The sequence below is a fragment of the Cydia amplana genome, chromosome 4 (assembly GCF_948474715.1).
Source record: "Cydia amplana chromosome 4, ilCydAmpl1.1, whole genome shotgun sequence".
NCBI classification, from domain to species: Eukaryota; Metazoa; Arthropoda; class Insecta; order Lepidoptera; family Tortricidae; genus Cydia; species Cydia amplana.
In genome coordinates this window covers 21,320,647-21,335,405 of record NC_086072.1, presented here as the reverse complement: position 1 = coordinate 21,335,405, position 14,759 = coordinate 21,320,647, and the positions used below count along the sequence as shown (strand labels likewise).

General features: G+C 38.4%; 1 protein-coding gene across 1 annotated transcript in view; it reads left to right on the top strand.

Moving 5' to 3' along the window:
- Positions 1-14,759, top strand: part of LOC134647423 (uncharacterized MFS-type transporter C09D4.1) — a 62,594-nt gene that overhangs the window by 35,338 nt on the left and 12,497 nt on the right. The window contains exons 2-3 of the mRNA XM_063501777.1: positions 2,252-2,380; positions 3,305-3,400. Coding sequence (XP_063357847.1) covers positions 2,252-2,380; positions 3,305-3,400 — 225 coding nt within the window. The remainder of the gene's footprint in view (positions 1-2,251; positions 2,381-3,304; positions 3,401-14,759) is intronic.

The window sequence follows — 14,759 nt, the reverse complement described above, 5'->3', positions numbered from 1 at the left end:
CTGCAAATTAAAGTAGGGTAACACCATGTAACACTCAAAGAGCAGAATTGCGGTAACAAAAGCAGCAATGTACATCGAACCAAAACGTGTTTATTTTTCCGCCCTTCATACGTCAGTTCGAGTGAATTATCATAAACTCAAATTTTAGTAATGTTTACCGTCAACGAGCATGATTGTACATTGTAGGCACCTTAGCTTTGCTTGAGGTCATGTATAATCTTGGTATTTAATGGTGACAGCAGAAATTTCTCTTGAAATAGAAACGATTCAGAATGTAAACAATAAGATGATGGCTGTCATTCACGATCCACATTCCACAGATAACACACAGATGACACGCGATTTTGGAATTATTCGAACACAGTGTTGCTAACCCGCGATTTTTCAAATTTGCCGCCTTTTACTACTGACAAGATTTGGTTGATCCAGTATATTAAAGTGAAAAATAAATACATTTCTATGAAATGGATTTAGATCGGCGTAGAATGCCTACTTTATCATTGATAACGTGCAACCTTGCCCCCTTTTTCCGTGAATTTTCCAAGTCAGCCCTTGCTTGGATATGCGTTATGCGTTATGCTGGCGTTTTATACCTTGGCAAAACTATCTAGTCCCCGATTATGCTAAGGTTGTACCTGGCATTGTCCATACATACCTACATTGTATACTTGATGTGAATGATTATAACCCTTTTCAATTTGTTTCAAACAAGAAATCACTATCACTATAGTCTAGGTATAACCGTAACTTTAAAATATTCCACTCAAATGCAATAAATCAAATCCCCTTGATATCCAGGAAAGGATTCCTAATTTCCTACCTTGCTAAATACATGCCAAATGGTATCGGGCGGAAACCGGCAACTTTGCGGCTTAGAGCCGAAATTGATAGCTTTCGTGACGCAATAATGGGTTCATTAGTGGCCCGGCGCTCCACTAAGTACGCAAAGTTTGGGATTTCCGGCGCGGATGAAAATGCATTATTAAAGGAATATTGGAGATTAATTTGATATCAATTTTTGGGTTTTTAATGTGCACGTCATGATGAACGAGAACATGACATTTAAAAACGATATTTAATAATTATGTAGGTATTAACTAACATAGGGTCTAACTGGGTTTTTTAGAAGAGCCGATATTTTTTTTGTTCCGTAAGAAAGATATTATTATAATTGTTTTGATTCCTTATTTTAACTTATGCTCTTATTTATGCTTGTCCATGGTTAAATCCTATCTTCCAAATCTTAATACTCATTTATTGATTTTAAGATTGTTTTTTTTTGCTTATAGTAATTAATGCACACACTAATTGCAACGTTTTAATAATTTTAAATATACGATTAATAGACTCAAAATTAATAAAGGAATAACACACTTATATCACTTAATCCCTAACCTAAAAAAGGACGTTAAGTATCCCCATCGTCATCGGATTGGATGCATTTTAAGAGATCGTAAAATGTCTAAGTCAAAATCCAATGAATCAAAAATCCGACGTTCTTTTTCGCATATCACTGCTATTCACAGTCATTTTAAAAGCCGCTAAAACGAATTGCAAGATCTAATAAAATGGCGAAGTGCACCACTAATGCAGCTTAGTTCACAAAACGTTTAAACTGTGATTTTACTGATATTGTTTGACCCATAAATTCCTGACATCTTTGAGAGATCGGAGATCAATAGATTCTGGCCAGTAGATATATGGTTGACAACTTTTGTCAATAGCTACCATGCACTCAACTACTATATTGTATTGAGATTGGTAAATCTACCGGCATTGAAGCTCAGCTTGTCTTCACATACGGCTTCTAACTTGCTTCTAACTCTGTTATCGATGTTAAAAAAAATAGAAATAAAGTATTTAAAAAGACGTTATTAAGTAAAGTCAAGTGTAAAAATATGGCTACATACTCAAAAATATGTCCCATAGCTGTTATGTCAGCGAATTAAGCACTATGGGACATATGTTTGAGAAGTTATCATCATCTTCCTCGCGTTGTCCCGGCATTTTGCCACGGCCCATTTTTGAAAAGTTAGATGCACCCATATTTTTACACTTAACTGTACCATAACCTAAGTATTGATTTGGAACCTAAGGTACCTAAGTAATGATTTGTTAATTCATACATAAGTTATAAGAAACTTATTTGGTTCAAATCGACGGCCTCTGGTTTGAAAGCCACACAGCACCGTCTTCATCTCCATCAGACATTTATTTTTTCTTGCTAAAATCCCTCCTTCTTTGTCTCCAGGGTCTCCGCGTGACAACCATCATCGGATCCTTCGGGACATGTCTGGGCGCGTGGCTGAAGGTGTTCTCCGTGCCTCAGGACATGTTCTGGCTGGGCTTCACGGGACAGACCATTGTGGCTATCTCCCAGGTAATGAATTAGCTCTGTTCCCAGAGACTAAAATAATTTTTTGAAGTGAAAACTTCTTTAGCGGCGCTGGGCACTTTTTGAGGTGGGGAAAAAATGATAAACTCGAGACAGCGTAAGGCGATCACGTGACCGTAAGCCCCGTAAGGTGGCCACTTATAATTTAAATAACATTTAAATCAATAAAGAAAAACTCAATGTTATTTGACATTTATGTTGCGGACTCCTTTTCAAGACTCTTTACCTATGTTCAAATAATTTGACGTTGTCATGGCAGTATGTAAATAAACATGTCAATGAAAAAGTGTGATCTTATTTGAGAATGATAATAATATATATGAAATAAATAGAATACCTCCGCTAAACGTATGTATCGTGTTACCGGGCGTCGGTAACATAGTGAGGTGAGTTTTCACTTCTATCGGCACTCCCGGAGTGCAACCGTTGTTGCTTTTTTATTGGCCAATTCTCTATATACCCAATCATCGCAACGATTCGGCATAGTATTCTCCATGCGGCATAGTATTCGCAACGAGGCGGGATTTGAATGACGTAATTTGAACTATTTGAAGTCGATAGCCCACGCCACCTTCAGCCGGCAATTGGGCCAATACCATTATCAATAACATTAAGTAAATGTTAAAAATTGGTACAGGTTACCGACTCTCTATCTCTTGAACCGTGTTCCATACGGCATAATATTAAAATACGCGCCAGATTTCATGAATCAACCTTTAGTAAGAATTTGTGTTATCCTCCACTGAAAAGCGACTTTTGCCAAATTATAAATATGGTCTACAGCTACACTACAGCGATGGTCTGGAACCTTTTTCTTTGGCGGACACTGGATGATAGTTATATCATACTATATCTTTCTTCTAATTATGAATGGCAGAGCAACGCCTGATTCAATAAATTGTCTCCCAGGTGTTCATCCTGAACGTGCCCCCTCGGTTGGCTGCGGTGTGGTTCGGGGCTGACCAGGTTTCTTTGGCGTGCAGTATTGGAGTTTTCGGAAATCAGGTAAGTTCATCATCACATATCAGACATTAGTAGTTTAAGCGAAAGATTGAGTTGGACCAGAGACACGGAGTAAAATTATCTCATTTCGACCCTGAAAGTGAGATAATATCTATGTAGATGCATCACCTGATACTTGTTGTAAGCATTATGCTCGAATTTAATGATTGCCTTTACACTTTATCAAGGCGTTATATAAGTGTCTCTCAAATAAGGAAGTTTACCTATAGATGGAATAAATATAAAGAAAATTAGATAAAAAAACTACCCAAAATACTAATTCCACGCAGACAAAGTCGCGGGCAAAAGCTAGTATGAAGGTAATATAACATCGACATTTGCTTCATCATCTTCCTCGCGTTATCCCGGCTTTTTGCCATGGCTCATTTGAGCTTTCATGGGGTACGCTTGGCAACTAATCCCGAGAATTGGCGTAGGAGCTAGTTTTTACGATAGTGACTGCCATCTGACCTTCAAACCTAGAGGAGAAACTAGGCCTTGTTGGGATTAGTCCGGTTTCCTCACGATGTTTTCCGTCACCGAAATGCGACTGGTAAATTGAATGATATTTCGTACATAAGTTCCGAAAAACTGATTGGTATGAGCCGGGGTTTGAGCTCGCGACCTCCGGATTGAAATTCGCACGCTCTTACCGCTACTTAGGTCAACATCGACATAATTACTTGTAAGCTCGAATCGGCCTCTGCACTAATCTAATAAGGTATAGTATTGGTGAGTGCGAAAATTTTCCCCTACAGTGATAAGTATCTATCAAAGATTGAAGCAAGCTTAAAACAGATTATCAAGTCTTTGAACTATGCTTTAAACACAAAATGGCGTGACAATATGCCTTTATCATAAAGACGATTCGTCGCTTACTACCTTTTATGTAAGAAGTATGGTAATAGGGAGCTTGTTTGTGGGTCCTCATCAGTATGCAGGGTCGGAACTTTGATCAGTTCCTGTTTAGTTAATTTTGAAACTCTTTTAGTTAGGTAAGATTTGGTAAGTTCGATATTCTTTTGTTACCTGCATTTATATTTGCGAGTTAGCCAGAACTCTTATTAATAATTACTATGAAAATAGCTAGCAATGGGTACTTACTTACTGCTGTGTCGCGACGACCCAAAGCGGATCTTGGCCTCCGACTCCAATGACCGCCATGTTTTTCTCCAAAGCCGTTTCTGTCCAGTCGACGGCGCCAAGTTCGCTAAGGTTCGTCTCTCCAGCGGTACCTAGGACGTTCAGACGGTATTTGGAGTCCGACGGCCTTCATTTCTCCAATAATTTTCGGCTCAGACACCAGGTCTAGGTCAATAGAATAGAATAGAGCAACATGTACTAATGGATAACATTCCGACGGTTTTTGCAAGGATAATTTTTCCTTTACTCGGGTATTAAGGCCACTCCACACTAGCGTCCTTTGAGCGCCGGCGTCTAGTCAGCGTTATGGAAAAAGGCGTCGCTGCGCAGTTGCGCCAACGTTGAGTCGAGCAGCAGCCATAGAGTCTACTAGACGACGCTCGGAAGACGCTAGGTGGGGTGGCTGTAAATCTATAATTATGTGGGTTTCATTGCATAACGCTTCTTGGATATGAATCCAATAATGTACTTGAAATAAAACTTTATTTTCCCCACTGTCTCTCGTGATTTCACGGAACGTATATTTTCGACGTTAATCCTCCTGGGCGCCATTTTTACACTTTTCACATTTCACAAGTGCCGACAGTAAAGTGACAGTATTAAGTGCTGTCAGTGATATATTCAAGTACCTATAGAATCCAGCGGCATATGAAGATTGGGTATTATAATTCTAAGAATAGTTTCGTATATTACAGATACGGAACTACATGATAACTTCACAACTTACGTGACAAATAGTTTTAGTTAAGACAATATATTACAAAGCTACCTACGTATCGTAATGTAACTTTACATCTCTAACAGTTTAAAATGGATTTAAATGTCCCTTTCGCTACTGACATTCTATTCTATTCTATTCTATTCTCTTTGCTTGTAGGTATGAAACATTTTAAGTTGATGTTCGGATGTCAACAGCAGCTGCAGCTGTTGCGGTGTCGCCGCTGTATCTGTCAATTTTTATTGCTAAAATGAGTGACGGAATGAACGTCATAATAAGAATCGCGACAGTAATACAGTGGCGAACGTCACTCACACCTGAAGTCACTCACACTTGAAGTCAGAACGTCACCTTTACAGTTCCTAAAATGTTAATAGCGGTAAAAATATATTCGACTGTTTCTGATGTAACCCGCTCGGAACTTCAAACGGACTGATGTTTAATCATTTTGAATATTACAAAATGATTTATGTTTAAATAAAACAGATTAATACATCTCGAAATTTATGTTCTGTCAATCTATCTGCAATATATATTATATATATCTAATCATAATATTATTCACAAAATTCAACTTAAATTTAGAAATGGTGAGAATTAATTGAAAAGCTGTCGCAATCTATTTCAAACCCGTTTCCTGAAACAGCCATTGAGCGTAGCTGAAACACCTTTACAATTGAAGTTGAAAGAAGTTTGCGACTCGACTGTTCCAAGTTTGTTTTAGGGGGAGTTTAATCGAAATCTGGCCATTGGGCCGATTCTGTCGTAACAAATTGGTAAGGTATTTATCTTATTTTGATAAGACCTTATGTCCTGTCATGCATCTCACGCGCACAAATAATAGCGAACGTGTTGCCATGTACCCTGCGGCGGTAGCGCGGTCGCATTTTTGAAGTGAAAACTTCTTTAGCGGCGCTGTGCACTTTTTGAGGTGGGGAAAAAATGTTAAACTCGAGGCAGCGTAAGACGATCACGTGACCGTAAGACGAACACGTGACCTAATCGAAAAACTGTTATATGTAATGTCATTGAGTTTTTCTTTATTGATTTAAATGCCATCTAGTGAGTTTCGCTCTAACTGGTATTCATATAACTAGAGTACTAACAGTGATGTGCTTAGGGGTTTCAAGTAATTAACGCTAACGCTAAATGGAGTTAACCTAAATTATACATAGTGCATTTTGCAATAGTCATTGTTTTCACTTCTGCCGGCACTCCCTGAGTGCAACCCGTTATTTTTTTATCACTTGTCACCATGCCTGTCACGTTCTAACAAGTATGTAAATGATAGGCATAGTGAGCCTAACGCCTTGACAATAGAGGCGCGTTCAGATATTTGTAAGCGCCTTGACCGCTCCGCTCCGTGACCAATCAGAACTCTTTTTTAAAGCGGAAAATTGTGTATTGCGTAAAATGTTAATTTCTAGTGTAGTTTTTTTTAACGTGTCTTGGATTTACCTTTATATTTGTAGAAAGCTTAAGTTATATACTTTTTAGTACAGTTTTTACTAGATTAGACACTTTACAGTCTTTACACAATAATTAAGTAATTAAACATGATTGTTAGGTATTAATACTCATACTGTACCGCCATATACAATCATCTTTCTTAAGTATCACTAGACTGAGTCATTCAAGGTGTCCCAGAGTTTTTAGAGGCCGAATGGCAGTAAAGTTTTCGAGCTATGGAGGTAAAAATTGTATGATACCTAACTGTAAAATAAATCGTTAGTTACTTTGTCTTATTAATGAGTTTCCGTCTTCTCAAAGTTTGAGTTATCGATAGTGTTGGGTACGACTCGAGTCCTTTGAGTCCTCTGTTTCAAGACTCGACTCTTATAATTAAGTATAAGCTCGAGTCTTTTTCAACTTAATTATATAGACGCGAGTCTTTTGTAGAGACTTGAGTCCTTTTCAAAGAACTCTCGATTTTTAATACAAACAATTTCGAAATGCATTGTCTTTATGTTTAATTTGTGGATTATCAAATCATACAACAACGCCTAATTTATTTAATGTTAATTAGGAAAAACCTGTAAAATTGTTCACGGAGTCTTTATTCGGAGGCTCGAGTCCTTTTGAGTTGCTCTTAAAAAAGACTCAACAAAGGATTCGACTCGGGACTTAAAAGACTCAGAAGTTTATAAAGCGCAGAGTCTCGTAAACATTTCAATGTTAAATAAATAGGAATGAATAATTGAATTTGACATTAATTTGAATTCCAACTAAATTTAATTTTAAATTGAATTTTTATATAATTTTTAGGGTTCCGTACCCAAAGGGTAAAAACGGGACCCTATTACTAAGACTCCGCTGTCCGTCCGTCCGTCCGTCCGTCCGTCTGTCACCAGGCTGTATCTCACGAACCGTGATAGCTAGACAGTTGAAATTTTCACAGATGATGTATTTCTGTTGCCGCTATAACAACAAATACTAAAAACAGAATAAAATAAAGATTTAAGTGGGGCTCCCATACAACAAACGTGATTTTTGACCGAAGTTAAGCAACGTCGGGCGGGGTCAGTACTTGGATGGGTGACCGTTTTTTTGCTTTTCTTTTTGCTTGTTTTGCTCTATTTTTTGTTGATGGTGCGGAACCCTCCGTGCGCGAGTCCGACTCGCACTTGGCCGGTTTTTTAATATATTTTTATTACATGTTAATAAGTTTTGTTCTGTGTTTTTTAGGGTTCCGTACCCAAAGGGTAAAAACGGGACCCTATTACTAAGACTCCGCTGTCCGTCCGTCCGTCCGTCCGTCCGTCCGTCCGTCCGTCCGTCCGTCCGTCCGTCTGTCACCAGGCTGTATCTCACGAACCGTGATAACTAGACAGTTAAAATTTTCACAGATGATGTAGGTATAGCTGGTCAACCAAATCTTGTCAGTAAAAAAAGGCGCGAAATTCAAATTTTCTATGGGACGATATCCCTTCGCGCCTACATTTTTCAAATTTGCCGCCTTTTTCTACTGTCAAGATCTGGTTAACCAAGTATATTTCTGTTGCCGCTATAACAACAAATACTAAAAACAGAATAAAATAAAGATTTAAGTGGGGCTCCCATACAACAAACGTGATTTTTGACCATAGATGGTAGTATTTCTATAGATGTGGCCTACCGCGTGCCCCCGTAAGGGATAGACATAGATGACGTCACAAACCCGGGGATACCATATAGGTAAAAATTACCCCAATATTATCAAATATTGGGGTAATTTTAATCACGTTCGCGAGTTGTTCGCCTACGTAAGACGCAGCGATAAATAAAATATCAATGGGCCAAATTTTTTTTTTTTATTTATTTAGAAAACAAACAGCCTTGTACAAATAAGTCTTACAAAGATGACTAAAAATAGGCCTAAAGTTTCATACGTTACTAAGTTGACTATTACAATGAAAAGTAAATAGGTTACTTAATTATAAATTACCCGTAGGTATAGTTGTGAGTACAACACGCAAATAAAGTAAGAAAACAATGCAAAATATTTACTTATTTGAAACAATTTTTCAATTACTAGTAAACAAAATATGCCGAACTTTGTTCTTGAAAACGGACAAACTATGAATAAAAATGTCTATATCATTAAGCGATTCATTATACATATTACAAGTACGCCTAAAGAAAGAATTTTTAGCATACTGTGTGCCACAGGAAGAAATAGAAAAGGTAGGTTTTCGTAATATGCTTTGAGCATATTCGGCAGTTTTGCGTCGGTGCCCAGTTTCTCCTTCCGGTTGCTAAAATCCATTTAGCACGCGTGCCTGCATCTTGTGGAAATCTGGAGGTAATAAACGAAATATTCATTTTGTAATCTGTCACTCTTATTGCAAAATTAAGAATTAGTGCCTGCAGCATATCATAGAATTAGATTCTCCGAGTCGTGGCAAAACCCCCTATAACGTTAGAAAGAATCCGTAATGCTTAAATAAATATAATTTACATTCTAATTTAAACACAGTTCAATTTTATTGTTCGTATATGTCCAGTTTTACAGCAAAATTATTTATAAAAATGTTATTAAAATACAAAATACCCGAATTTTGGGGTAATTATATGCATCACGGGCTGGTATCCCTCGAATAATAGCAATGCGACTAAATTGAATACACGTTATTAAAAGGGTGACGACTTACTGTCAATATGCGTACGTAATTTGGTCGGTTAATTTATCAGAAAATATTTATAGGTTAATTTTTTTACCCGAGTTATTATTTACTGTAAATGCTTTTTCTACTCAGATTTTAATTGATATAGATTGTAGGATGCTGTTACTAAGCATGATAAGCACAAGCCTTCTTGAGCTTACTGTGGGGCTTAGTCAATTTGTGTAAAAATGTCCTATAGTATTTATTTATTTATTTATTTATTATTTATTTATAATGTGACCGAAGTATAAAATACTGTATTTACCTGTGAAATGTTACGTTGTCCTGTTTTTGCCGGCAGTCACTTGTACAGCGCAAAACTGAGCAATTCACCATATTTGTTGAATTGTTAAGTACTACTACATGCACACGAAACACTGATTTCAATATTTTTCCTGATAATCTTTGCACTGTTCATATGTTTCACACCAATTTGACGTTTACGCATTGTTTGTATCCCACCATAAACTACGGTGGGGAATAAAAAAATATGAGACTGTGACAAAGACAAACAATAATAGCGCTTTCTCTGCTACTCGTAGTGAAAGATACATAAGACTATCCCGTTCTGTCAGTTATCCCCACCACTCATGCCATGCCCTCGTTTTTGACCAAAGTTAAGCAACGTCGGGCGGGGTCAGTACTTGGATGGGTGACCGTTTTTTTTGCTTGTTTTGCTCTATTTTTTGTTGATGGTGCGGAACCCTCCGTGCGCGAGTCCGACTCGCACTTGGCCGGTTTTTTTAATGTATGTTTAGCATGTAGGCACTAACTCCTAAATGTAGTAATACTAACAATTTTATGGACCTATGCAGTCTGAAATAAATATATTGAATTGAATTGAATTGAAAAACGAGCTGAGTTCTTCAAATTCAGACTCAAAAGACTCGAGTTCCTATTCCTACCAACACTTATCGAGGTCCCACTGTATTACGCGTAAATAATTGAGACGTGGTGGAAGGTCTAATACATGCTTCATAATTCATAGTGCGGGATCTTGTGGGTAGTAATCTAATTTATACGTCCATCCAATAAGGGCATAGAGAAAAAACTACATAGAGTGCTCACTCCATACATCAGTTTTCGTACCAAAGAGACTATTACTTTCATAGTCGACATCTAGCATCGAGTAGTGGAATTATCAGTACTGCTACTTGACAATAGATTTTGCAACGACCCAAAAGTCTAAAATTTTCAGCTAATAATATAACCGGATTAGCCGGAACTCTATTTTCAACTCCTTCTTCTTTCATATGAGTTGTAATTTGTTGTTCAATACAATTTTCGTGAGTCGCGACTCACTAGACATCTAGTTTAAGTTTCAAGTAGCGGTACTGATAATTCCGCTATTCGATGCTAGATGTCGACTACGAAAATAATAGTCTTTTTGGTACCAAAACTAATGTATGGAGTGAGCACTCTATTCTTACTATATTTCTCTATGATAAGGGCCATAGAGAAAATTACTTCCACAGAGATTTGCGACATTTTCGTGACGCAAGCATGGCTCAAGGAAAACGCCAACTGCTTAAGTATTTAGTTGATCTAGTCCTGCCAGACGTAGATTAGCACAGAATTAGGCTCTAATACTATTGATATAATAGCGAGAATCTCTGAGGTTAGACAAATAATTTTAATCCTTAACCGTAGACGATAGTAGAGTTAGACCAAGCTAACTCTGCAGCGTAATAATTTGACAACCATTTAAAAAAAATAGCAATGTTTCTTAGCTGTTACAAAAGCGGAGTGCGGGAATTACATGTCTACATGCTGAGTGTGCACATCAAAACTATATAGGTAATACTTTTTCTGTGGTGTTGTAACATACTGATTTTAAAAATCTACTTGTTGTACAAAGTAAGTACAAAGTTGGCTTGGTCCATCTATAACAATTATAAATAAAGACTGTTTAGTTAAATTCATTTGTAGTAAGCAGAAACGTATTCAAAAGATACTACAATGCCTAGAAAAAAAAACTCACTGTCTCAGACGAGAGTCGAACCCGCGCCTCCAGGATGTCAGCCCGCCGCTCTGCCAACTAAGCTACCATGCGCCTTAGGAGAGCGCCTAGCGGCATCTACAGTAAAAGTAATAAATACACTTCTTAAATAACATTTTTATTCTTTGCGTGTTTGAGAGATAGATATAATGGTTTTTTTTAATCCGCTAGTTATTGATATTTATTAGAGCAGTGGTTCTCAAACTTTTTTGGTGACGGAACCCTACTGGAAAGCGAAATGTTTGACGGAGCCCCAAATAAAAAAAAACATTTGTCACTCTGGACCTTATTTCTTATTATTACAATTTACAAGTATTCGGGGCCTCGGTTGGGGCTTTGTGGAGCCCTAGGGGTCCGCGGAGCACACTTTGAGAATGGCTGTATTATAGAGGAAACTGCTAGCTTATTTCGCTATTTTTCCTCTGTTATTATATCTAAGGAAAAACGACCGATTTCAGGTAATAAGGCGAGATTGGCTTATTTGCCGTAATTTATTTTGTGCTGACTTCAATTATGATTGTGATAAAATTAGATTTATACGCCCAAGGAAAGAAAATATAAATTGATTGGCCTATTAATTATATCTCAGAAATACAGTCACCATAACGAAGAAGTTTTAAAAGAGTTATAAGAAGAGAAGAGGTAGGAAGAGAAAGAGAATGCGGTTTTTCCGAGAAGGAGAAGTTCCCTAATTAATAGGTCCCTATTTACTTCCCGGGCCTCAAACTATTTCCATACCAAAATTTATCTAAATCGGCTCAGCGGTTTAAGTATGAAGAGGTAACAGACAGATATATAGACAGACAAAGTTACATTTCATGTTAATAATATTAGTAGGGATCAAGGACTCGTGTTCCTACAGACTTCCAGCTTGATTCGAACTGTTCTTCAAACAAAAACGTCACTTGACACCACTGACAATCCAACCTCTAGACTGAGCTTAGGCCAATTCTTTCATGAAACCGATGCTGCCAAAAATACGGGGGTGCGGGGGGACGAGGTGAGCGAATCCCGTGCCGTGATTGGTCCGTTCAAAGACACGGACCAATCACGGCACGGGATTGACTCGAAGATGGAGTAACGCTACCGTATGTGTGGCAGAGGGGGTAGCGCGACTATGCTATGTCTAGAGGTTGGATTGTCTGTGCTTGACACTGACATATCCGACCCATATCGTATCCTTAGCAAATTTTTGAGGTATCGTAAAGTTCGAATTAGCCGACCTAGCCAAGGTGACAATCGCTATCGCTACGACAACGAAACGCTTTGTGTCTCTCTATCACTCTTCTTATTAGTGCGATAGTGACAGTTGCATTTCGATCGCTACGAAGCGTAAGCGATTGTCACCTTGGCTAGACCGCCAGGCCATTGGAGTTGAAAATAAAACGCGTCGATTTCTTACTGTATAATTAAGGGATCGTCCCAAATACTGGAGTTTTTACCGAGCCTAGCTTTAGAATTACAAGTCACACAGTTAGGCCAAGGACATCAAACAACGTGTGATTGACTTGTGCCATCTTCCGTGTAGCATTTATTTTGTGTAGGAGACGGATGAGCCGAAGGGGACGGGAAGAAACCAATATCCTTTTAGACAAACAACTTAAGAATAGCTCGGAAGTATTGGGTCTTTAGAGGCAAGGCGATTGTTTGAAAGTTGTACTCGTAAGTTGTATGTGGTTGTTTTATGCGATAAACGCAGCGTCTAACGCAGCGGACAAAGGCCTATATTGTTCCCGCGGGAGTTATGGTTTGTGAAAAAAAGCTATAACTCCCTAGGGAGTAAATAGACCTCGTCTACAAAACCTCGCTTACCCCCCCCCCCTCCCCCCCCCACGTTGCACAATGTACTGTTACGCGGCAAACGCAGCGGTAAGGTCATTGTCTTTTACCCCACATTCCGTGATTATCATTTCCTATTAATATTTATTTATTTGAAGTTGCGGGGGCGTTCATGCTACGGTGACTACTTACTATTAGGTGGGCCGTATACTTGTTTGTTACTGACTTAACAAAGTTTTAACTGTTTATGACTAATCATGATCAGTTTCCTCGCCCGGTGTTGCCTGCTTGCCTGCACACGGAACAATTTCCAGCCGTCGGTAAATCACGGAGTGCAATTGGAGGTCTGATGTCTGATTCTCGCGATTATCCAATTGTAGCGAGCGGTGGGGCGCATGACGATTGTATCATGAGGAAATATAGGAGCACGGCTAGCTACTTATCTTCTGAAAAATAGGTCACCATAAGTCCGAGACTTCATAATCATAATCTAGGGTCCATTTACGAGTCGAAAATGTTCGTTTAATACGGATTTCATTGGGGCATATTTAATCGTTGACATTGGTATAAAGAAGTCTGTGTTGTACGGAACAGGGTAAAGATTTCAAAATGACAGGCGTTTTTCCGAGCCTTGAGTAGGTACATAACATAAACTGACGGCTTGATTCGAACTTAAAGATGCGTTTAACCTTTTCGACGCTGTGTCAAACACAAAAGCTGTCACGCTAACGCCACGTCACCGAAGTGTCAAAATTGAAATTGAACTTTATGCATATGCACGTAGATCTATGTTGCTCTGTGGTCTGTGCCCGATTAATCGGTAACCTACGGTGCGAATATATCGGTCATTGGCGTCCAAAAGGTTAAGTTTGAAGAAACGTCACTTTTGACACTGACATGTCCGATCCATGTCGTATCTTTAGCAAATTTTTGACGTAGGTAAGTTCGAATCAGGCCGTTAGTCAATTGAAATGAAATGAAATGTTTATTTGCCAGAATACCGACCAAAGTACGATTCTTTCAATATTTGGAACGGTTTTGATCTTATTTTGACACGACCTTGAGGATCGCTTGCTGTGGTTGCACGAAATGAAATTATAGTGGTGCGTGAGATGCGCGCCAATTACCGAAATTATCATCCAGGTCGTGTCAAAACCAGTTTAAATCAATAACAATTTGTCAAATTAGAATCGGTCTCCGAGTTTTTGAATCTTTCGGGCATATGCGTTGTGTGTACGAGTATGCCTTCCGCATACTAATATCAAAAATTTTACTTCCTGATCCGCATTCATACTTCATTTTATTTCCTGTCTTGTTTAAATTATTTCAGGGTCTTGTAATCTTATTACACATTAACATATTCGAAAGGGTCATTATGTATGTTTATGTAGAGAAACTTACGCATACTTCGCTATTGATAAAACTTCTGTCTATTATCCGTCTTCCGTCCGGGTCTTACAGTAGCCGTACCACGAGTTGATACTTGACGTGTACGTGAGCGATGGCGTAAAGTCGATCGCAGGCCATTTCGCTCGTACTAATATACATTACGGTGACTGCTTACCATCGGGCGGGCAATAT